The sequence below is a fragment of the Oxyura jamaicensis genome, chromosome 2, assembly GCF_011077185.1.
Source record: "Oxyura jamaicensis isolate SHBP4307 breed ruddy duck chromosome 2, BPBGC_Ojam_1.0, whole genome shotgun sequence".
Taxonomy (NCBI): Eukaryota; Metazoa; Chordata; class Aves; order Anseriformes; family Anatidae; genus Oxyura; species Oxyura jamaicensis.
In genome coordinates, this window is record NC_048894.1 from 52771878 (window position 1) to 52795904 (window position 24027).

A 24027-nucleotide genomic window follows, 5' to 3' on the forward strand; every position below is an offset into this window, starting at 1 on the left:
CTATTTGTCTACATAATTTAAGGCAATTGAAAGCTCTCCATAGAAAAATGCAGTTGGATTTCAGAGTTTTTTCTACCCCCACAAGCAAATAAAGGGCAACAATTGTCAGAAAGTTGCACACAGTTGCATAAGCCTCGTTTTGCACTTCAAGATAATACTCAGGTGAGGAAAGAGATGGTATTCAGGTATAATTCAATGCCTGCATAACAGATACTAATCAGGTTCTCATTCCCTTCTGAGCATGATGGCTGTAGGTAAATTTTAAGATAAACCCCTCCATGCACCATGTCCAAAGAGGCACAGCTAATGTATATCTCATGGTTCAAAATAATAAGAGCAATGAAATGAAAGCACTGTAACCCAAGAGACTGTGGAGAATTTCTCTGAAACATACTATCAAAAAGTTAAGACCTGAGCCACAAGTACAGAGGAAAAAGACATACACAGACACCGATAAAACACAGTACCCCATTTTAGTCTGAAGTATCCTTTTCATACAGATCTTTACTTGCAGAACCACAATAAAGTCTGAAATGAATTAAATCTGTAGTGGATGGAAACACTGTCAAGACTGGATGTATCCTCTGAATTACTACTTGTAAGTTACCCTGGAGTGTTCTAATGATAATGTTGTCAAGTGGTCTTAACTTCTTCATTTACAGAAAAGTTGAGCTTCAGGGTTTGTGGTGAGAATATATAATTTCAGAGACTACAGGTGAAGCAGACTCTAATATATTACTAGTCCCACAGAGTAACTTCTGTGAGCACAACTTACAAAACCAGTTAGAAGGCAAATAGAAAATCCCAATTACCTTCCCATTCCCTCAGATGTCTCACTGCACTCTTGGATTAACCCTGTCTTATTCACTGGGCACAAGAGATGTACATGAGGAAGACAATTCTATCGGATACCGCTGGTAAACAAGAATAAATCCAGAAATAGGAATATGGGAATAGGAATAAGGAAAAGAAAGAGTGGGAAGGCAAGTAAGGATCGAGACAAATGCTCACTGAAAGCTTCCAGCTTCACAAACTAGAGCTGCCTCTGAAGATACAGACAAGAATTAAAGTCCTGTAGATCTTTAAATTCAAGTTACATAGATATCACATCATTCCTCCAAAATCACGCCTTGTAGCTTTGATTCAACTTGACCAGAAATTAATATGGCAGATTTTCTTAAGTATTTTTGTTTGATTTTGTTTGGTGTTTTGTCTTCATCAACAAAACTCTAACAGAATGGAAAGAGTATTGAAGTAGCGAGCTTAAGAGCTTACTCATCACCCTGTAGTCTTACAACTCAGGTGAAAAAAAAAGAGATAAATTCACCCCATGACACTGTCGCTACCCAGCTGAGGAATAGAATGTCACCACAAAAACCCACATCTTGTTGTACATTTGCACAGCAGTTGCACATTGTTTTGAGCAGGTATCCATAAGGGAAAATCTTAGATATAAGTAGCAGATTAAATGCTGTCAGCTCAAAGCTTTGAAATGCTTCTGTAAGGGGATCATCCACTGCTTAGCTGTCACCTGTAAATGATGAAGAATTATCAGCAATTCCTTGGTTACTTGGTTCATTACAAATTCTTATTTATATTCTTTAAACAATGGCTTTTCAAAAGACTGAGACTATTCTATCACCACAATTTAACAAATGTCCTCACTAATCACAAAATATTGACCATATGATCTCAACCCACAAATCAATGACAAATACCAAGCCAGATAAGCATGTATATTAGAAAACTAATAATCCAGTGTAGTCAAAACCATTCTGCTTTACGTTACTCAAATCAATGGGAATTTAGATTCTTCAACAAAAGTAAGAAAAGGTTCTCGGATTCTACTGTACCTTGCAAAGGGCTGTAACACTAAGATCAATTTTCCAAATGCAATAAAACACTAGGGAATTCAGTTAACTAGAGAGCACAGAAACACCAAGTCCTCTGCAATGAGGACAGCAGGCAGAATTGACATTTCCATATTTTATCTCCAAGGAAAGAGTAGGCAGATAAGAAAGCAACAAAGTCATAAATGAATGTCAAGAATGATTTTATAGCATGAGTTCTGACAGTAGCAGACAGTCAATAAACTCAAACAACTAGATTCATGTGTAAATAAAAAATAATCCCCAAACAGCATACAGATGGTAAAAATTGAGTATTAAATTTGAAACATTTTACAAAGAAACGTGTTTATAAATGTTGAGTTGTAAATACTAGATACAAACAAAAATGAACATTTGAAGAAGGTATACTTGCTTATCTGCAATGTCATTTAAAGATATTTCTGGCATCTATCGAGACTCAAAGCAAAACCTTAGAAATACAACATTTACCTGTTACATCCAGTACAATTAAATTTCCAAAATTATATTCAAATAATTGTCTTCTACAGATTGATTCAATCTTTAGCCAGCTAAAAAGCAGATGAAAGGGCTTTAATTTTGATTTTATCAGGAGAAATAGAATCCAAAAAACCTGAGAACCCAAAACTTGTGTCACTTGTACTAAATCATTTTCTGTGCAACGTAATTTTCTGTGTACTTCGGATTAGCACTTCTGATAATGAAACAAAAACGTTTTCCCTCTGACAGATTGCTTAATCATCTTTTTTCAGATCACTTAGGTCAACTATGACTTCAAAATACCTTTGAGACTCAATAGATTTAAGGAGTAAAAAATCAATAAAAACAAAAGCTACTAAAATACTGTTGAAAGTGAGCAGCAGAGAAGCTTTTCTATTTGTTTGAAGAAGAACTGAATACAGGTCATGATTCTTCATCATGAAATATGAAATTTTATTCAGAAAAAAAAAAGAGAAAAGCCCTGAGGAATCTAAATACTTTTGCAGTGGAGATTTTTTTGACTTCTATATTCAAATGGAGCTACAAAAGCAGCTGAAGTCTTTCCATATCTTCCAGTGAGATTTCTACATCAGCCTCATTCTAGAAGACAGAATGGATCAAATGCCAGATTTATTTTTCATAACAGAATGTCAAACATCAAGTGATAGTTGACAATAAATACAACTAAAACTAAATACTACCCTAATATACTCAGCATTTTCAGGGTATAGTGAAAGCATGTCTCTTCTGATATTTCAAACAAAGAAAGAAATGTTTATCTTGATGGTCACCTTTCAGGTGTTACATTCAAAAGAAAAACAGGAAGATGGCATTAGAACAGAAGAAAACGGTATAAGTCAAACCAGTGAAATCATTAACAGCAAGCAGGCATTTTGTCCTCTTTTAAGAGACTGACACAGATCATTCAGCTTTGGAAGCACTCCAAGCTGGAAACTGAAGTGTGGGATAAATTTTAGCTCCCTCTAAAAGCTTATGCCTTCAGATATAAGGCTTTGCAAAGCACCCAGTTCTTAGGGGTTTGCTGTCATTCTGTGGATATTCAAAAAGGGAGTTAGCTTTATTTTATTTTTATCTTGGTATGCAACATCATTGAATCGCCAAAGGATAAATGTAACAGCAGAGTTTTAGTTATTTTTATCATATAACCAACAATTTATAAATCAACGTTTAAAGCTGAAATCAGAGAGAAGCTACAAATACCACCACCACCAAAGGGGGCATCTTTAATTTTTAATAGAAAGGAAAAGGGTTCCTGCAGAGCTGATTTTGGTCAATAGCCACACACCGAAATCCAGACCTTACTTTAACTTGGCCATCAATTTCCCTATAGGAATTAAAAGTAAAGTAAGAAAATAAATATCATTTTTCAAGAAGTGGCCAAATTTTATTCCAAAGTGATATAATAATATGGAAAAAAATAAAAAAAGCCTGCAACCACATATGCACTCTCTACCTAAAAGTATGTGGTGTTCCACACAGCATGAATGCAATTAATGCAATTAATTAATTAATTAATGCAGTTAGGTGCAACCTGTAGCACTTCAGGCACCCTCACCACATCCCTTTGACAAAGGCAAGTAAAATATCCCTCACAGAGGCTTTGTCAATTAATACATTTAAGACATTTTTTTGGAACAATTTTCAAACAATCTTTTTTCTCCCCAAATAAATTAAAAGGAATTATTGAAGACCTCAGGAAAATAATTCATACAGAAAAGAGACAGAATCTATCTGGAGAAACATTAACTGTTGCTCAAAATCAGAGAATAGATTTTAGTGTGGTAATGACAGCTAAGCCCTGTTCTGCCACTAGCCACAATGAATTAATTACTTTCATAAATAAAGTAGTTTTGAGGTGAGAAAGAGTATAAAGGAATGATTAGGGCAGTCCTAAGCCATCTGTTTCTATTATTGGTACAATAAGTCTGGACAAAGAATGCCTGCTACTAACAGACTGACACGATTTACAGACTACACTTAGTAATCAGCACTACGTAAAGGTAGAACAGAGTCATTCAGGAGTGATACAACATTCAACTTTTTCTAGTAAACATCAATAAAAGCTTCTGTAAAATGCAGAGGATCCCTCACAAGCATTCCATCCTTAATGGTAGGTCACAAAAGTCAACAACAACAACAAAAACATTTATGCCTATAAAAAAAGAAAAAACTACAGGAAGAAGGTACACAACAGATCTCTTAACTATTTCACTGTGTCTCCTACATAAGCAAAGACCATCATAAAAAAGAGCAACATTAACGCAACTTTAAAGTGATAGAAGTTATACTGCACACTCCCACTTCTCAAATAACACAAAAAATGCCAAAGACCCTAAAATTTTTTGTGCTGCTGTTTATAAAACCTGGCCTAATATTTAAATATATATATATATTCGGAGCATTTATGGGAGCAAAATTTACTAATAACGAAGCAGCCTGCTTCTTTGGGTTTGATAAATGCAAAATACTGTACTGTAGGTGTTCTTGTAGACAAAATAAATTCAGAGTCCTAAAATTATGCAAAAGAAAGCATAACTATCAGGGACTTTATGCAAAGCTTGTGCAAAAACTGATCCTTAGTTTTTCAGGATCAATAGGGATTCCCATTCCACATGTCTGTCCAAAGTGCAATAACTGATAGATATAAAATTAATATAAAATTAATTCCAGCCAGGTATTACCATGAAAACACTTGGTACTGATTGTGCTGTATACAGACACTTGAATAGCAGGATGGAAAATATGTCTGTGACATTAACTCTATTTGGCACAAAGTTATAGCCATACGATTAATGTCTAATGAAAACTAAATCCAGTCATCCACAGCATGACTACTGTGACAACTGTCCAGAAGATAAACTTTCAGCATCCATCCTTGTAAATTCATTATTTATGTACCCACTTACATGAAGGTATAGCTGCTGAAACTAAACCTGCTGGAAGACCAATCAAGAAGAATATGGCAAGCAACCTTACTTTGATGAAAATGTTTATGAGAACTATGAAACGTAGCTAGAGGCTTAGAAATAATTCACAGTACATTTAATGTTCAAAGGAAAAATAAATATGTTTGAAACATATGCAACAATAATATGTTTTCTACATATCAAAAATCCATTTGACAAATTAATATGTGAAGCTTAGAAACGTTGTAAAGCTACAACTCCAATTTATCACTACCAGATGGGAGGCAGTCAGCACTGAAGACAGTACTTTTCTAGCTTATCGCTTGGGGAACATCATGGGATCTAAACAAAGCCTGCACACATACAAGTCCTCTTTTAGGCAACATGATTTTGTATTGCAGGGTACTACTACCCATTACATCTTCTCTCTTCTGACCTTGGTAAAAAAAATAATTTAGGTAAACAAGATCATTTATAATGGTAATATAGTAGGTATAGATAATATCTGAAATCAGCACACAGGAGAAAAGTAATCCTACCTTTTATGTTTTATTTTTTAATATTAGCGAGTAAATAATGAATAATTGTCCCAAGTAAGAAAGAACTTTTCCAAAAAGCAAGTTGGTCTGAATTGTCTAATGAAGATTTTTGGATTTACTTTTTGAATGCTTATTTGGTCAGGCCTAACGTAAGACATTGTGTCAACTGCAACAATCCTTGTGACCCCTTATGTTCCGAACATAGCAGTAACTGATCAAGACATTTTCTCACATACACTTTTCTAATCTATACAACGCAATTGCTGTAAATTTCATACCCTCTTGAATGTGAAAGTGAATCAAACCTTCTCCTCCAGGAGCATAAAAACAGGATGCCATCAGCATGGAAATTCCTCAAACCGTCAAGCTCCTCAACTACCATGTTAATTACTAACACAGAGGGTTACAATTTTTCTGATATCAAATATATTTTTAAAAATCGAAAAAGCAAATTTAGGTTTAAATATACATATTAAGAACATATTTTCTCTTTAAGTAAAGCATTTCTTTAAATGCCACCAGAAATGGAAAAAAAATTAATCCCACTGAGGTTTGCAGTATTGCTAAATATTCATCTGTTGAAATATACCCAAACAAGAAGAGACTCGGGACTTTAGATTTCTTTCATCATTTTCCTTTTATGTCTGTTCTCAAAGCAGACAAGTAATGAAAACAAAGGATTCTTAAACTGGGAATCCTAAAAAAAAATAAGATTCAGACAATTATGCTTAAAGTTAAATGCCATAATAAAATGTATTCATTCATTTCCAGTGACAAGGGACTCTTTACTTAAATGAAATACATTTGTACAAAATGCTACTGTTAGTCATCTCCTTTTAATTGATAAAAATTTTTGCTGTTTTTCAAAAAGCACACAAAACCACCCAAACCAACAGTGATCCATTTGACATGGATACAATTGGTATTAAGAGCTTCATAGCTTCAGGATCATTTTAGCTCACACAATAAGCCTTCAATTTTGTGCATATAAAAATTAGCACAGAAGTGAGCTTCTGACACTGCTTCCTGAATGACACAGTGCATTGTCTTGGGAATGCACAAAGTGCTGTAGGACAGTGGAGGGATACAAGGAGTTATCTGAAATCAGAAACTTTGCATCCTCTGTAGGAGAGCTAAGAGAAAAGAAGTAGAATTGTGCTTGAGAAAAGGACAGGAAACAAATGGTATGGTTTAATGCTAACATGCATGCAAACAACTGCAGCAAGACTAACCAGAGAAAGCAAAGGTGGAACCTGGACTCCATACAACAACAGTGGTACCCTGATCAATGAACTTAAGAAACATAAAAGAGAGTATTAAATAGCACACAGCAAATCAAGCAATTCCTTCCATCCCCAGCTCCAGCCTTAATAATACGTAGTGGAAAACACCATGGATTGATGAATCTACTAGTACTCAACACAAAGACAAAAGGGAAAAAAATGTTCTGTTTTAACAGAAATAAAGTTGTTCTACTTAACATTGAGACCTATTTCTGAAAGTCAGTTCCCATAGTTACCATAAGCTGCATTTCAAAGTTTTAATGCTGACCTAAAGCACTTTCTTCTACATCTTTCATATAGATTTTTCAAAAGACTTGAAATACATGAGCTTCTAGACTAATCTCTGACAAAACTTTACAGTAAAATTACTTTTTTTTTACACCCTAAAAGTAACCAATGTTTCTAAGAGTTTTTGTTCATCTCAGTTTTCATCCCTCTATGGTCAATACACATGAAATACCTTCTTATATAAAACCATTTATTCCTTGAAAGTAAATTTCTGTGTTAAAGAGAGAGCATAGGCTCCTGAACCCCCAACTTGATTCTTTACTGTTATCACAGTAAAAACCCCAAGCACTAAAGAGAGCAGCATAGAGTCTGAGTTCCAAGCATATATAACAAATGACACTCACATTAAGTTAACTGGCTGTTCATTCTACAAGTATCTACACTGGCAAGTGTCCTTCTGGTAAAGCATTGGCAGTTAATTTCTTACCTAAATAAATACAGTGGTAATGATCAACCAGAAATTACCTGCATTTTTGCTGTTTTGTCTAGATCTGACCAAAGGTAATCAGCTTACAATTATGTTCAGTAGCTTGCTTAGCATTCTATTTATAAAACTGATTAGATGCTAAGCAGAGCAGGCAGCAGTTTAACACTTTATTTTGATGCTGAAAGCAGAATCTGGGGGATGGGAAGAGAGAGTGAGGAAGGAGGTGAGGCATTCCGGCAAGGGGGAGGACAAACCAAACTCAGAAAACTTCAGAAAGATTTCTATATTTTGGGGAGTATAAACCTATTGCTTTATGCACATTTAAAATGTGTGTTAGTTGGTTAAACAGCACAGATTTAGAAATTTGAAAATATTGCTATGAAATATTTAATTATAAGTTAGAACAAGTGAAAATTTAAACATATAGGCTAATGTTGGCTCTTCCTGGAGAGAGTGAAAATAGCGTTGTCCAGACTTAGGAATGAGAAAATCCAGGTTGCAGAAAAATGACAAGAGCATTGATGTGGGCCTGAGGTTCAGCTACCTGAACAGGGTATGAAAAACCTTGAAGGCCATGACATGAGTAGTCGCTGGATGTGATGGATAGCACCATAAGGGATGGTTGCATTTCTCAGGTAGTAAAAGGGGAGTTACATCAAAGACAGCCAAACCGCACAGACAATTGAAGGGGACCTTCAAGGTACTGGGAGACTTCTGGGAGGCAGAACTTGCAACGTTAAACAGTATATAAGATAACCTTATTTGTAACACCACAGAGAGCCAAGATTCCGTCAATAATGGCAGCAGAAATAATAAATTTGAGCAGAGATGTAGCAAACCAAGATTGAGGGGGAAGAAGTTGTTAGGGCTGCATTGTTTATTTGGGAGGAGACTGGAGAGAGAGAGAAGAGAGAGAGAGAGAAGGATGATCAAGAAACAGGAAAATGGTATGCAAAATGCAACCAGTACTGTCTGGCACAGCCTTGACCTTGATCAGAACATCCTAATTAGGACCATAAACCAAACCAGTTGTTCTGACCATACCACAAGAGTCAAACCCGCTTCCACTGTTATGAGAACTGGGGAGAGAAACAGGGTGCTTCCCCTGGCTAGCAGAATACATGGCTATTCAGGTGAAGCAACTTGCTTATCCCTACGTAAATGCCTGCTCCAGGTCCATCAGCAACTGCATCTACCCATGCACGTCTATCAAAAATCATCTTTGACAAATTGCTTCAGTTCAACTCTTCATTTCCTCATCTACATAACCAAATTATTGCTGCTTTTCTTCTGTCCTTTAGTTTTGGCACTACCAGTAACAACACAAGAAAGTCAACAGTTAAGTATTTTAAGCTCCTAACATTTATATCTTGCTATATCCTCTTTCATGTGAATGTGAAGTGTAAGAGTTGGAGGTTCTGTGTTTAACTTTTCACACAACTGGACTTCGATTCTAAGTAGTAATGCCCTGTCTTTGCGAGTAAGGGAATGGCAGGAGAGCAATAACTACCATATAGAGTAGAAGATGGTCATAGGATAGGATAGGAAAATACAGTCACTAAATTCACAGGTTGTACGTGGGGAAAAACCTCACATGCAACAGGGCAAAGGATTGAAACAAACAACAATTTATCAGTGCATATTAACAATAGCCCTTACTCCAACTGTTTTTTGAGGATAATACAGCATAAATTCATCTTCACAACGCAGTGATAATTTCCAAATACATACTCTGTTTGTCACCAAGAGTTAGACCAACATTCAGTTCATTACAAGTTTGCAATTTCCTGTCAACAATTACAATTCTTTAAAAAATTTTAAAAGGGGGATTGTATTGTATAAGAAAAAAGTCTCAACAGGCTTATAGTTTATGCCAACAAATATTTATAGCATTTGTTTTATTTACCTTTTTGTTTTCTTGTAGTTTTCCAGCTGTAATGTCTGCATGCATTTGTATCTTTCCAATTCACACTGTTTACATAGGTCCTCAAGACACAATAGATGGTTCTCCATTTCCTCAAAGTTTGCCTCTAGACGTGCTATAAGAAATATTTACACGAACATCAGATTGTATCAATAGATGGACACAACCCACCCAAACAGAAATGGTAATTCATAAAAGTAAATAATGGATTAACATGGTAATAATTGCATATATATAAACGGAGCAGAAAGATAAACACATCTCAAATCACAAAGGGGAGAGTGACAGCAGAGCCATGTTAAGCGAGATATAACTGAGGCTCCCTTTGCAGCGAGATGTGTATTTTCCCCAGCATCTTAGTCTCAAAGACTTGTGGTCCATACTTAGTGAAAAGAAGCATCCCAAATTCGTAATTTAATTTTGCTTGTCAGGCATGCTGTTATTTTACTACTACCTGCTTCGTACCAACCTGAGGAAGGAAACTTTGCTAACCAAGGCCAGTACTAATCTCAAAGTATTCAAATGAAGTAAAGTGTACTGGAAGAATTTTAACTCTTATAAAACCTTGCGATAATATAAAATGCTGGCTTTGAAAATTTACTAATAAAGATAGACCAATGGACAAATCTCTAGATTTACCCATCCTACATAACCACGCACAAAAACCCTCTCAATGTCTTCTTTTAAGTTGAGACTCTAATGAACTCTAGGATACAGCTATGTGAACACAGGACTACTATCGACATTCTTGCCGTAATGATTCCTTTACCAGAGGGAAGAAGAATTACATTTACATGTTTACAAATGAAACAAGCAAAGAGTAGGTGGGAGTTCCCAGTTCAGAGACAGATACACTAGTCCGTTACAACAGATAAATTTGATTGTTGATGCAAAGAACTACAGAGAAGATGGAATGAAATAGCAGAAAAAGCTAAAGCAACTCTTGTTTTGGCAAATGGCCTGGTTTCACCTTTGCCTAACTGAGACAGAAGCTATCTCCAAGAAGCAAGACAAAAACTAGTAAGTTCAGGGCAGAAAAAAGTGATTTATCGTGTTTCGGTTGCTCAAAGGAAGGAAACTGCAAGCTGAAGACATCAGTGTCAAATCCCCAGTCCTGGTCTGGCTTTCATACTTGGAGCCTATCTTGGAGAACACAAAATTTCAGCTTTCTTGGCCATTGCTCAACTAGAAATTGCTATCCTAGTGGTTCCCTCAATAACTGCAGAAGTTAAAGACTCTATAAACAAATTCCCCAGCATGCATATTTGTACCTTCAGCTCCAAAAGATTTTTTTTTGTCCCGAACAAGAAAGTAAAAAAATGCTTCGTAGCAGTCAGAAAAGTAAACACATGACATAATCTATCTATCAGCATAGATTACTTGAAAAAACGTTAACAATTAACGTGGGAACAAGTTTGAGGAAAAAATGTTTTCAGTTCTACAGATTACGCTGTAGAATATGCATTGTTTACCACACACTCAACTTCCTCTCTCACAAAATCCAGATGTATTCAACACGTAATATCATGACTGTTTTTTATGATTGCTGGTCTCATTTTGCTTAAAAAAAATGGACTTTTCTGAGTGCATTAAAATCCAAATGACTCCATTATACTAACTTGCCTTTCAGAATGATTGCTCACTTATTAATTTGCAAAATTCACAAACACGGCAGGATTCAAGATACATTAGAAAGGTACTTATCAGCTACTGTTTTTCCACTTAGCAAAAAAATAATAATAAAAAAAATACTATTCTGTCCTTGCTATTGAAATAACGTTAAAAGATAACAACAAAGAACAGGAAAATATAATGAAGAAAAGTGAATTCTAGAGGCCAACTGACTCTTAGCACTAGTATTTGAGCAGCCTCTAGTGGGAATTGCAGAAAACACAGCTTGTGCTCCTGCAGAACAGGAGCAACTTAAATTCTCCAGAAGAAAAAAATCTTGCTTCACTGCAACACAGACTTCAGAATTTTTCTTTCTAAAATGAAAGAGAAAACACCTGTTTTCACACACACACGCACAAAAATGTAGCCACAGCAATGGCATTGGTTGTGAATTCATGTCTCTCCTTCCCAAATGAGACCTTATGCACTGTGCACCAAAAGGAAGTTCCAAACAAAGCTATGTATTTAATCTATTTGGAACTTAAGCTATAATGGTTTGACAAGTTCTTATCAATATCCACAGATACATAAGCTCATACTTTAAAAAAGGTATTTAGGAAAACCACTAAATTAAAAATGTATATATATACATTTCCAGTTTATTGCTTACAGTAGTACCTAGAATGCATCTGCCCCTGAAAGCCAGCTGGTCTAAAGATATGTCCATGACTGCTATGTTTTCTACCATTCAAAATTTCAATTTTACAAAGCTAAAATTCTGTATATATCAAGATAGGCCCCAAGTAGGAAAAACATCAATCATATTTTCACACGGGGCTGTAATTTAGACAGAGACAACAAAATAGAATTTCAGTTTATTTAGGAGAGATCAGAGTTATGACATTTTAGAAATCAAAACACTGAAGGTACAGAATTCCTCTGTATGCAAAATATTGAGCTCAAAGGATTTATACGCGACTTTTGACAGGCAGCTCCCACTTCAAGGTATCCTACAACCAGGTGATCAGGCATCAAACACCGTTACACTCTGAAACAACGTAATGGAGAAAAGCACTCCCCCTACCTTTTATCTTTTTAAAGAGGTGGGAAAAGATTCATTGCACCAGAAATTTCATTCTTCCTAAAGTTTACTTGATTTAAATTTATCACATATTTATTTTAACTGAAACCTATGTCACCTGTTGTTCTGTGGTAGTTCAAAAATTGTTAGAAAAGCTAAATCACAACTGTATATCAGAAAATACCAGTTTTCATTTTTCCCTACAATAATTTTATATTTAACTTTCCTGCACAGTCCTGGCCACTAAAACAGAAACTACCAATCAGTATGAAAGCCATTTTCAAAAAGCTTATTCATCTTCCAACTAAAAATCAAAAAGGAACAAAACAATAAGGATGGAAACAATTACATCAAAGAAATTCCCTTTACCTCTAGGTCAAATGGACACAACAAATCACTAAGCTTACATCAAGCAAATATATGTATATATGTATGTTCACGCTCATGTACACACACACACAGAGGAAGAGCTCAATTCACCTGCAAGACTTAAAAAAAGACTGTTAAATATAGGAAGGAACAGCTTTTATCTCTATGAATATATCCCTAGCCTTATTTTCTTCCCACTCTCACAGGTCTAAATATTTTCACCCTACATGGGGTCTGTCACCTATGTTTATGACCTGTCTTTTTGAAACCAATTTCAAGCTGATGTTTAACATTAGATGTTTAAGAGGAAAAAAAAAAAAGAGTGAAAATTGGATTTGAATCTAGGTTTGTGTGCATTGATTTACTGAAATCAAAACAGACATTTGAGCAAATGCCCCCACTCAAACATGAAGTATATTTTATATTAAGACAAACATGCCAAATATTGACAAGCAGCTATTTTCTACAACATCTCAAATAAAATTTGCCTTAAATGATGATTCAAATGCTGGACTTTGAAAGGGCAATAACTGTTGATTTCACTTTTACAAGAGTAATTTTTTTCTTCAAGGCTTTCAACAACAGTTACAAGATCTCATATGATACAATAAATTTATCAGACAAATGGAAACAGACTTTTTTATGGAAGTGAGGAACGACTGATAATATGAGTACCTAAGTAAAAGGACTTTATAAATAAATCGCTAATGAAAATGTGTCTTGTTATACACATAAAAGACTAAGAATCTGTACACGACTCATGTTGATTTTAAGTAGGTCACCAAAAAGGTTCATTTTCATTATCTGAAATTTCTGTTACCAAAAACTGCCAGGGTTCTCTGTCAACTTTCAAAATGAAAGCATTAACAGATGTATTAGAGGCCTAGCATACCACAACACAGAACTACTATTAATTTCCTGAAATGATGAAGATTAGCCAAATAACATCTTGGATGCACAACCCAGGATATAGCAACTTATAATTCTATATTCACTTTTTTTTTTTTTTTTTTTAAACAAAGTGTTTCACTCGCATTCAAAATTCAGTCACGTATTAATCAGCTCTTGGAAAAGTGAACACGGCTTATGTTTAGGAAGAACAGATATCTCAGTTATAAAAGAATAAAAACAGTAAGTAGAATATCCCAGTAAACTTCTGCTAAATCCAGAACTGTAGACATTGAATTTGATATAAATTATACCTTTCCCTTCAGATAGACTCTATAAGACTTACCAGAAACAAACAAATACAAAAAAGAAAAACCAAAACCCAATCTCAGTGGTTAGGGAAGAACTAATAAAAACCACTAGGTGAATTACTTGAAATCTGACCCATGAAGTGAGGCTAGAAGATTTGGTTCAAATCTCACAAACTTGGCAGTGTTTCTCAAAATTATCCTCCCAGAGCAAACCTGTTAATATTTCCCCAAGTGCTGCTTGCATAAAATCAAAAATATTCTAGAGTCACTGAGACTCCTCCAACTAATTTTACAGTAAGGGTGAGATTAATTCTGGTTCATAAAACCATAATATTAGGAATGGTAAGGTAACCCCAATTCATCAAAATTTATAGGGTTTGCAGTTATGAACTATAAAGACAATTCCATTATGTTTTATTATATTGCTTATCTTTGGCCTACCAGTGGACTGCATCACTTTATGCATGATGATATTAAAATCAGTATTCAAATACATCAGTATTTCAGTTGGTATTTCATGAGAAAATAAGCAAGCTTTTCAAAATGCCAACAGAGATGCTTACCACACATAATAATGCCTTACTAAATCACATGATATACAATAATACATGAAAATACATTCCGTGGTTCAAAAAGAAATAGGAAGTTATTACTAGTCTACCTAGGAACAAAAAATTATTTGTTTAAAAACTTCTAATTTGATGCAACTTGAACAGACAGTAAGAGGCCTACTGATAACAGAAGGGCTTCCTAATTTTCAAATACTGCATCCTTGTTTCAAGGCACAGTTACACTGCAGCTTTTCAAAGACTCAGAGGCCAGAATAGTTTTTCTTCATTTCATTTTCAACACTGGATCAACTGTTTTGTATGAGAGGTTTCCAGAAGTAGTCCACTAAAGCAGTGATCTTCTCATCTTTTAAGTTAAATCGACAGGTTAACATTTGATAGAATTATACAAAATTGGAACCCATCTGTAGTCCCAGACAACACATTTAACAAATACAATGTATTTGGTAACCTCAGAAACTAGCATTGCTAGTTTCACCTATGAAAAAGACAGGTATTCCTGTATACTAAGTGTCCTGGTTTCAGTTAGGACAGTTATTTTCCCTCCTAGTAGCTGGTAGGGTGCTATGTTTTGGATTAGGATGAGAAGAGTGCTGATAACATGCTGATGTTTTAATTGTTGCAGAGCAATGCTTATACTAAGCCAAGGACTTTTCAGCTTCTCACTCTGTCCTACCAGTGGGCAGGCTGGGGGTGCAGCAAGAGCTGGGAGGGGACAGACCCAGGACAGCTGACCCAAACTGGCCAAAGGGGTATTCCATACTATCTGACATCATGCTAAACAATATATAGGGGTGGCTAGCCGGGGTGGGGGGGCCGGTTGCTCGGGGTTGGGCTGGGCATCGGTCAGCGAGTGGTGAGTAATTGCATTGTGCATCACTTGTTTGTACATATTATTATTATTATTATTATCATTATTATTTTCTATCTTAATAAACTGTCTTTATCTCAACCCACAGGCTTCACTTTCCCGTTTCTCTCCCCCATCCCAGAGAGGGAGGGGGGAGGGTGAGCGAACGGCTGTGTGGTGTTTAGCTGCCAGCCGTGTTAAACCACAACACTAAGTTAACTTATAGGAGCAAGCTTTGGAAACAACAATGACTTTCAACAAAATGTTTCTGCCATGGAAATGTCCCAAGCCAGGCACATTTCTTGCCTCACAGAACAAATGATGATTTAAAAGAAATTATTAAACTAAACTACACAGGCTCAAGAGAATCAACTACATACATAACTGTTAAATTTTTTATGTAAGTAATATTAAGACTTCGAGAATAAACATTTTCAGAGGTTTACACCAGGGCATGCAGTTACCATACTTTTTCCTCCCCCCCAGAATAGTGACAGATACAACATTTTAACTTTTGGGAAAGCAAGCACTATAAATTTTGCTTCTTTACAAAACCAGTTAGTTTAAGAACTAATGCTTTATAATAAAAAGGATGTGTTTGGGGAGTAAAATTAAATTTTATAATTACAAAGTTCATGACGTGAACTTCAGTCTAAGCCTCTTTGAACGCTTGCTATGTCTATAAAACCTTACCTAGGCTTGCTGTAAGGCATTCCAGATCCGCTAAGAACCCAGGTATTTGTTGGAGCTGATCCTGTAGTTCCACCAGACTGTTTCTTTTCTTCTCCCAGTGTGCAGAAAGCATCACAACTTCACTGTCCACCAGCTGAAACAAACAGGTTCTTGACTTTACTTGCAAGTTTATGTACCTACTTATGAGCATCTCAACCAATTTTTAGAATTTATGCATAAAGTCAATACATAACCTTATAGCACTACAACTTACATACTTCCCAAGTAAACATACAACACACTCAAGAAAGCATCCCACAGTATGAAAAATGCCTATAAAAATGTATCAATCACAATAACATAGAAAGCTTTTGCTCAATACACTGATTAAAACAGGACATTTTATGAATTTTATTAACTGTAGTGACATACAGCTGGAATACAGCAGGGCTGCACTGGTATACAATAATAACATTCCAGTGCTGTAATGTAAGGCTTACCTAAATGGATAACTTAGTTTAATGTTGCTAGTCATGCCAATTTAATCAATAAAGTCTGATGAAATTGACATGTCTATAAAACTTGTCACCATTTTCCTATTGCCACTCCAAAAACCAGAACAGTTGATTTAGAAGCACCAGTTTCAGACCCAGTTTCATTTTCAGAAATTACAAATCTGTGACACTGTTTCTGTTGTTTTTGTTTGATTCTTCCTAACATTCATTATACAATAGTGTAATAATGAGGAGGATACACCATTTAAAAATTTTATTTTACATAGGTCAGATTCTACAAGACGCAGCTAGAGCAAGAGAAGTTAGGTAACACAAACGTTTCCCTTACATATGGTAATTGAGATGATTCAATTAGTTTCCCTGCTCTTAGTTCCATTACCTATTCTTCTGTATCTGCATTCTGAATGCTTCAGTTTTGATAGAATTTAGTTGCAAAAATAGAAAACATTTTAACAACGGGCAAAGGAAGTTCTTAAAGATTTATAATTCTATCTACTTCATACAGATTCTTTCAGAAGAATGACAACTTCCATTTCCAAACCCTTCCAACTATCCCTCTCTGTCAAAAAGCCATCCTGTTACCCAGACAAGGCTTGAAACCTTATTCCAAAGCCCAGTGAGTAATGAAATGCTTCAGAAGACCAACACCCTTTTAAAAAGCCAGAACTGTTTTTGAGAACGAGATAAGGGATTCGTATGAGTCAAACGTTAAAGCAAACAACAACAAAATACACCATGAGATGAAGACAAACACCAGAAAAACATTTCAGCCTAGAGAAAATTACATGCAACTAAGATTATAAGCATCTAAAAGCAGTATTTTTAGGATAATTTTGTAGATGGAATTGGTAGTTAACATCTACAATTTAACATGGTAAGGCTGTAGGCAGCAATTAAAGCTTGAAATATTCAAGTTCCTTTCTCTATTCAAGGTTTATAAACTACCAGTGCTTTTATTTATCTGCTACTGGCCACTACCAGAAACAGGATACTGGACAAGTGGAACTTTAGGCCTCATATGGTACAATCAATCCCGTGGGCTTACACGATTCTGATTATATTGAACCCTGTATTTTGTACTTTCATAAAAGCGTATTTTGTATTCTCCCAAAAAGAAAATATCTGAACTTCATGGAAAATGTTGGGAGTCTTTTTGGAAATTTTTCATTCTAATTTTCCCAAGCAGCCATAACACAGAAATTTAAGGTTATCTTGGCTTTACATACGTGAAATGTCACATAGCTTTTAGAATTACATTTTTAAACAGACTATTGCAAGTATTGCAAAACTTTAAGAAACTCATTTAAGAGGTCTTCTAAAAATAATTACGAGTAGTAAAACACACAAAGCTGGCAGAGAGAACTTCATCTCTAATAACTGAAGCTTTTCACTAGAACTGGTGGAAAAGGTGGGCATACTATCAGGCAAGACAAAAAAGAACATACGATAACCTTCCTTACCCTAAATACAGCATTTCAAAAATACTAAGCAGTGAGTTTTTATATACATCGGAAAAAGCTAGGGAGAAAACTCCTATGGAAACCAGAAGAGTCAGGAAAAGTTAAGGTTTCATACAGGACAGTGAACCCCACAGTTCAGTCCTGCTCTGCATCACGGCTATGCAGCTGACACCGTCTGCCCCTTGAATTGGGTTTGCAATGTGATATCTGGTGTGGACCTCCAGAGGAGCAGATCAATCCATAGGCAGCACTTACTGTAGCTTCCTTTCCCTTCACGCCAGAAATAAACTGAAGAGCTTGTTACTTTACTTCCAGAAGGGAAAAAGTAAATGAAATCAGAAGCAAGCACAGACACTTTCCGACTTTGTTCAGACAGACAAGTCAGATCTTGCCATTTCCTGCCCAATAGGAGAAGGAGCAGAGAGCATCCGTGAGACAGCCCTACCCTGGTACTAACCAGCAGCACGCCTCAACCCCAGAGGTATTCTGTACTTCCCAGCCCTCCCACTACTTCTAAAGAGCTACAGTGGTAACATACAACGCCATTTTTGCAACTGTTTACATTACATCATATTATTTATTGTTTGCATTATCATTGACATTACATTGTTTACATTGCCATTTACCATAGATCTCTTAAGCAGACTCAAAATAATACCCCCAGCTAACTTAAAATATGTCAGATAATGCCCGAAGAGTGCAAAAAATGGTTGTCTGAACCTCTGGATGTGTCCTATTTTTACCATTGCCTTCTTGTCACACTTCAATGGCAATCTCTCATTGCCATTCTGTAACCTCATATCTGCCAGAAAAACAGTAAGCTACTGTAATTAATTTTTGCTTAAGCTCAAGGAGTGATTCCAACTGTCTGAACACAAGACAGAAGACAAGAATTTCTGGGTGTCAATGTATTAGTTAAAATTAACAGAAGTAGGAAATGATCATACTCAATGCTTGCAGCAACAGAAGTCTCAGAAAGTAAACAGCAGAGTGAACTTCAGACAATTCTTGTCAGATGATGCCTTGTAAGAAACATGATCACAGAGCTTCTGTTTTTACAACAGACATATTTAATACATCAGGAACATTAATTGTTGCTGACTAGCAATAAATCTCAAAAAGGTTTTAAGAAAATAGGAACTGGGCACTGTGATCCATTCTATTTGTTGCCAGTCAAACAGCATCTTAAAAGCACAGTAAAACAATGCAGCTTGACATTTTTCTGAAGCTGCAACAGAGAGTATTACTTTTCCTAACACTGGTTGTACTGCACCCAGCTGGGATGGAGTTAACCTTCTTCATAACAACACACACAATGCTGTGTCTTGGATCTGTGACTAGAACAATGTTCAGAACACATCAGTGTTTTGAATGCTGCTGAAAAGTGCTTGCACAGTGTTAAGGCTTTCACTTTTCCCCACTCATAAACTCTACCCCTAAAGTGATAAAGCTTGGGCAGGCACGAAATTGGGAGAGGACACTGCCAGAACAGCTGACCGCTAGCCAAAGGTATATGCAGGTGCTCAGCTGGTGACCAGAATGAACCTAATACACTGGTACTAAAAATTTAAGTTTAAATTTATTTACACATTTTAAAGCATTTTAAGAGTAGCATCATTATTTTTTCTTACCTCTCCAGCTTTTGCACAATCCTTAGCTCCTTTGTGAAGGGCAGCCCAAGCATCTTCATATCTGAAGAGAAGATAAATGATTTTTTAAAAATGTATTCCCCTTACAAATAAAGAGGATTTCATGGATGCCTGTGTGTTTATATTTACAGAGATTACAGAAATCCAGTTTAAAAACCTGTCTAATTGTATTGGAAGAACAGTAAATACAAGAAAGGAATATACAGTAAGAAATAATTTATTTCAAAGAAATGATCCATCTTTTTTTAGCATACGTTGAGAGCTCATTGGACCCAGACTTAGATTCAAGACTACACACAAAGGTGATTACAGCACTACTTGGAACCCAATTCCATTAAGAAGATAATAATAATAATAAAAAGACAAGATTGTATCACCAGTCACGTCCATTGCCTGTCCCATTCATCTGTCCCCCCGCCCCAAAAAAATGAGAACAGTTTTTTTTGTTTTGAAGATACAAACACAGAGGAAATTTATAATGCAGACAAAATCTACTACTCAGGAAAAACGTGATGAAATAGACATGGAAAACAATTTCTTGGCTATGACAGGCATGCTGTTTATATTTCCATTATAACAGCAGTAAATCATGAAATGTGTAAAAGTTATAAAGTGTTAAATTAAAACCATATGCTGCGTCTCAATGCTGCTCTCCTTCCTCTCTGTGCAATAGACCCAGAACTGAAGATATCTTTCAAATTCTTCTTTTCCTACAGAATGCCTGATTCACCAACACCACAATACTTAAGAATTGGGCAAACTTTAAATACATTTATCATTTCCCAACAAGCCCTGCTCTACTCACTGCAAAGCATCCAGAAATGAATAGCAACGTGAACACATTTTCTTCCCATTTTTTTGACCTAACAAAGTTATTGCTGAAATATCAGGAAGCTGACACCAATAAAGAAATAGAAGGTCATACCTGCTTAGTAATTCCAGTCCAGGAGAAAACTCTGGCAAATTCTGAGCAGTTCTGTAAACACATTGTAAATATACAAATGTTATTAATGAATAGAAGGCTGTTATACACCATCTATGCACACATACATGCATTTGACAGATACGCTGAGCACAGGAACGTTGCCTAGTGTTTGCTTTCACATTTTGTCATTTCAGGTTTAAAGTACGTTACAGTGTATGTTACAAGAATATTCCAAAGCTAGGTGTTTTTTTTTTCTCCTTCATTTTTTATTGTAGCCCACTATTAACTGTTCTAGACTATGCCCATTAAAAACAACTTACATGTGACAATTTCTTGTATAAATAAATACCACAAATGAAACCTTTTTTTCTTAAGCCAAGGGAAAAATCATAGAATCGGTGAGATGAAAATGGACCTCACAGCAGGTCTCTAGTTTAACCTCTTGCTCAAAGCAGGACCAGCTGTGGGATCAGATCAGCTTGCTCAGGGATTTGTCCGGTTAGAATTTGAAAACCTCTGAAGACAGAAACTTCACAGCCTTTGTAAGCACCCTGTTCCCCTTGTGTGTGGGGGGGGGGGCCCCGCGGGGCGGACGACGACGACAGACGGAGCACTTTTCCTTATAGCATTTTCCCATCTGAAGCTCTTTGTTTCCTTTATACCTATTGCCTTTTGTCATCCTGTCACATAGCACTGTGAAGAGCCTGCCTGCCTCACCTTGATAACCTGCACACAGGTAACAGCAGGCTGCTGCTAAGTCTCCCCAAAGCCACCTTGTCTCCAGGCTGAACAAACCTTTCCTCATATAACAGCAAGACTGCAACCCCAGCATCCCAGCGGCCCTCAGATGAATTCACTCCAGGTTATCAATGTCTTCCTTATGTTGGCCCAAAACTACACGCAGTAACTCCATGGGAAATAACGAGCGCTGAGTCAGGGTGGATAGCCACTCTCCTCAGTCCTGCTGCATGTGGCCTTCCTTGCTGCCAGGCACGTTCCTGGCTCACTTTCAGCTCGATTTCTGCCAAAACCCCAGGGTTTTCACAGCAAAGCTACTTCCCAGCCCCAGTCCATATTGTTGCAGAGGATTCTTTCTTCCCAGGCAAAGACTTTGAAATTTGTACGGATTGAATTTTACAATCTGTACAGCTCATGGCCCATATTGTGGGCTTCCATGGGCTGAGTCCCCCAGTTTGATTTGCATGCATTACTGGTTAGTCTCTTTCTTGAATCCTCTAACTAAGCAGAGGGATGGGGAGACCTTGTTCACAAGGACTAAGGCAAAGGCATCACCCATCTCAATTTCATTTCATCATCCACCCCATTTATCAACTATCCCATGTTTATTTCATTCAGCCTTTTATTACCAATGCAGGGGTAGCAGCTCTTCTTGTACTTGGGCTTTCCTAAAGCTATCCCTGCATGCTAAAGTTATCAAAAGGGTATCAAAAAGTTATCCCTGACCTCCTTCAGAACTCTTCTTGACTGCTGCATCATTCTTTCAGCAGATACAGAGGAAGTTAAAGCCCTCCAGAAGAATGGGGGTTTAATGCTAGAGAAACTTCCTTGAATTGTTTAGAGAAGACACCTTCCACTTCCTGTCCCTAGTCAGATTGGCAGTAACAAGCTCCCACCACAACATCACCCTTAGTGGCTTCTCTCCGATCCTGCTCCACAAGTTCTCAGCCATCCTTATCACCAAACTAAGCTGTACCTGTTCCAGAACTTTAACAGCAAAGCAGAAGTAATCCTGGCATTCCCCAGTTTGTGAGGATCTAACTGGATTGCCCAGTGCTTTTCTCAAAAAGTGATTAAGATTCACAATACAGCAGATGAACCAAAATATTTTGGACTGGAAATATACAGAGAAGGCAGTTGCCTAAAATAGTTTTATTCAAACCTTTCCAATTTTTAGTTTAGCTTCAGTGACTTGTCAACACAACCAGTTTTCTGCTATAAAAGTGTTTACACTCTTCAAAACATCAAGCTTTGGAACTTCATACAGTTTATTTCAGATGCCTTATTTTTTGCTTAAAGCTTGTCTTAAGATTAATTTGTGTCTCCATGCTTTTTTAGTGAGAACGTGCTTCACACTAAAGCACATCTGAGCTTATTTGAAGAAGCAACACTGATGTCATTTACAGACATTAAGTGGTCCTTCCCTATAGTTTACACAAGTTGAAACAATATGCTTAAGTGCAGAGGACTAAGAAATACACAATTTTTAAAAGCTCTTGCAATAGAGATGAACACAGGTCATTTAAGTAGTATGTTATACATTTTTTACAATAAAAAGGCTCACTTTTGTTCTTACACTGAAAAACAATTACAAACAATTTTAGTATACAAGAGTCACAGAGATTGTAAAAAAATATATTTTGGTGTACTACAATCTGAATCTTGTGCGAAGTGCTACAATAAAGTTGACTACTCACATATTTAAATAGACATTTATAAATTGTTTGATAAGCATCAAAAATTATTTAGGCATACCAAAATTCTATTAAGCCCCATATTTCATCAATATTAGGGTTAAGCTTTTTTGTCATCAAAAGAACATTCTGTAAAATTATATGGAGATATTTTTGTACCCTGAATATATGAGCCTTTTTTATATTTGCCTTTAACAGTAACATCCTAAGTCAATGCTATACATTAAGGTGTACAGAACTACCTCTGCCTGCTTTTTTTTGCTTCTCTTGATTTGTCGCCCAACGTCTTCAACCTGTAAATCAAAACACAAAGCTGTCAGACATTTCCAACAAAGCACAACTTGTCTGAATGTGTAACATGTTAATTCCAGTCTATTATAGGTATTTTTATTTCAGCTTATTTCAGACACAAATCAAATTTCACTTAATTTTATGGAAACTGTCACAGAAAGTTATTTTCACTTCTTCTAAACTGTAAGATTTTTCTACAAGTGCAGCGAGCACCTGGGATGAAAAGTTTAATGAGAGCTATATATCCAAGCCATCCAGCTTTCAATGCTGCTTCCTTAGCAGACAGGTATGAAAGATCTGCATACAAATAGCCAATTCAATCCTGAAGAACATCCTTTGTAAGGCATGTGTGCCAAGGAAAAGCATGACAGTAATAATGACATATTTGCACCCACTTGCTGTAAGTCTGCCAACATAAGGCTGGCATGAGCACAACTTTTCACCTGCTATGAGAATCTCCAGCAGCATTGTCACAGTGCACTGCTAACTGAGCAAATCTTAGGCTTGTTTCACCTATGGCTGATTTCAAATGTACTGGTATCTCATTCCTTTAAAATCCATTTTGTTAAAAACAAACAAATAACCACAACAACAAAAAGACTCACAAGCAAACAAACCTAACTCCTCCACTACCCCCACCCAGCTTTTTGAAGCTCTTTTCCAGTCAA

At 36.2% G+C, this 24027-nt stretch overlaps 1 protein-coding gene across 2 annotated transcripts in view; it reads right to left on the reverse strand.

Moving 5' to 3' along the window:
* Window positions 1–24027, reverse strand: part of DTNBP1 (dystrobrevin binding protein 1) — an 85283-nt gene that overhangs the window by 45021 nt on the left and 16235 nt on the right. For both annotated transcript variants that reach the window (XM_035316757.1, XM_035316756.1), the window contains 5 exons: window positions 23311–23361; window positions 20637–20687; window positions 19694–19754; window positions 16109–16241; window positions 9719–9851 (listed from right to left, as the gene is read on the reverse strand). In XM_035316757.1, coding sequence (XP_035172648.1) covers window positions 9719–9851; window positions 16109–16241; window positions 19694–19754; window positions 20637–20687; window positions 23311–23361 — 429 coding nt within the window. The remainder of the gene's footprint in view (window positions 1–9718; window positions 9852–16108; window positions 16242–19693; window positions 19755–20636; window positions 20688–23310; window positions 23362–24027) is intronic.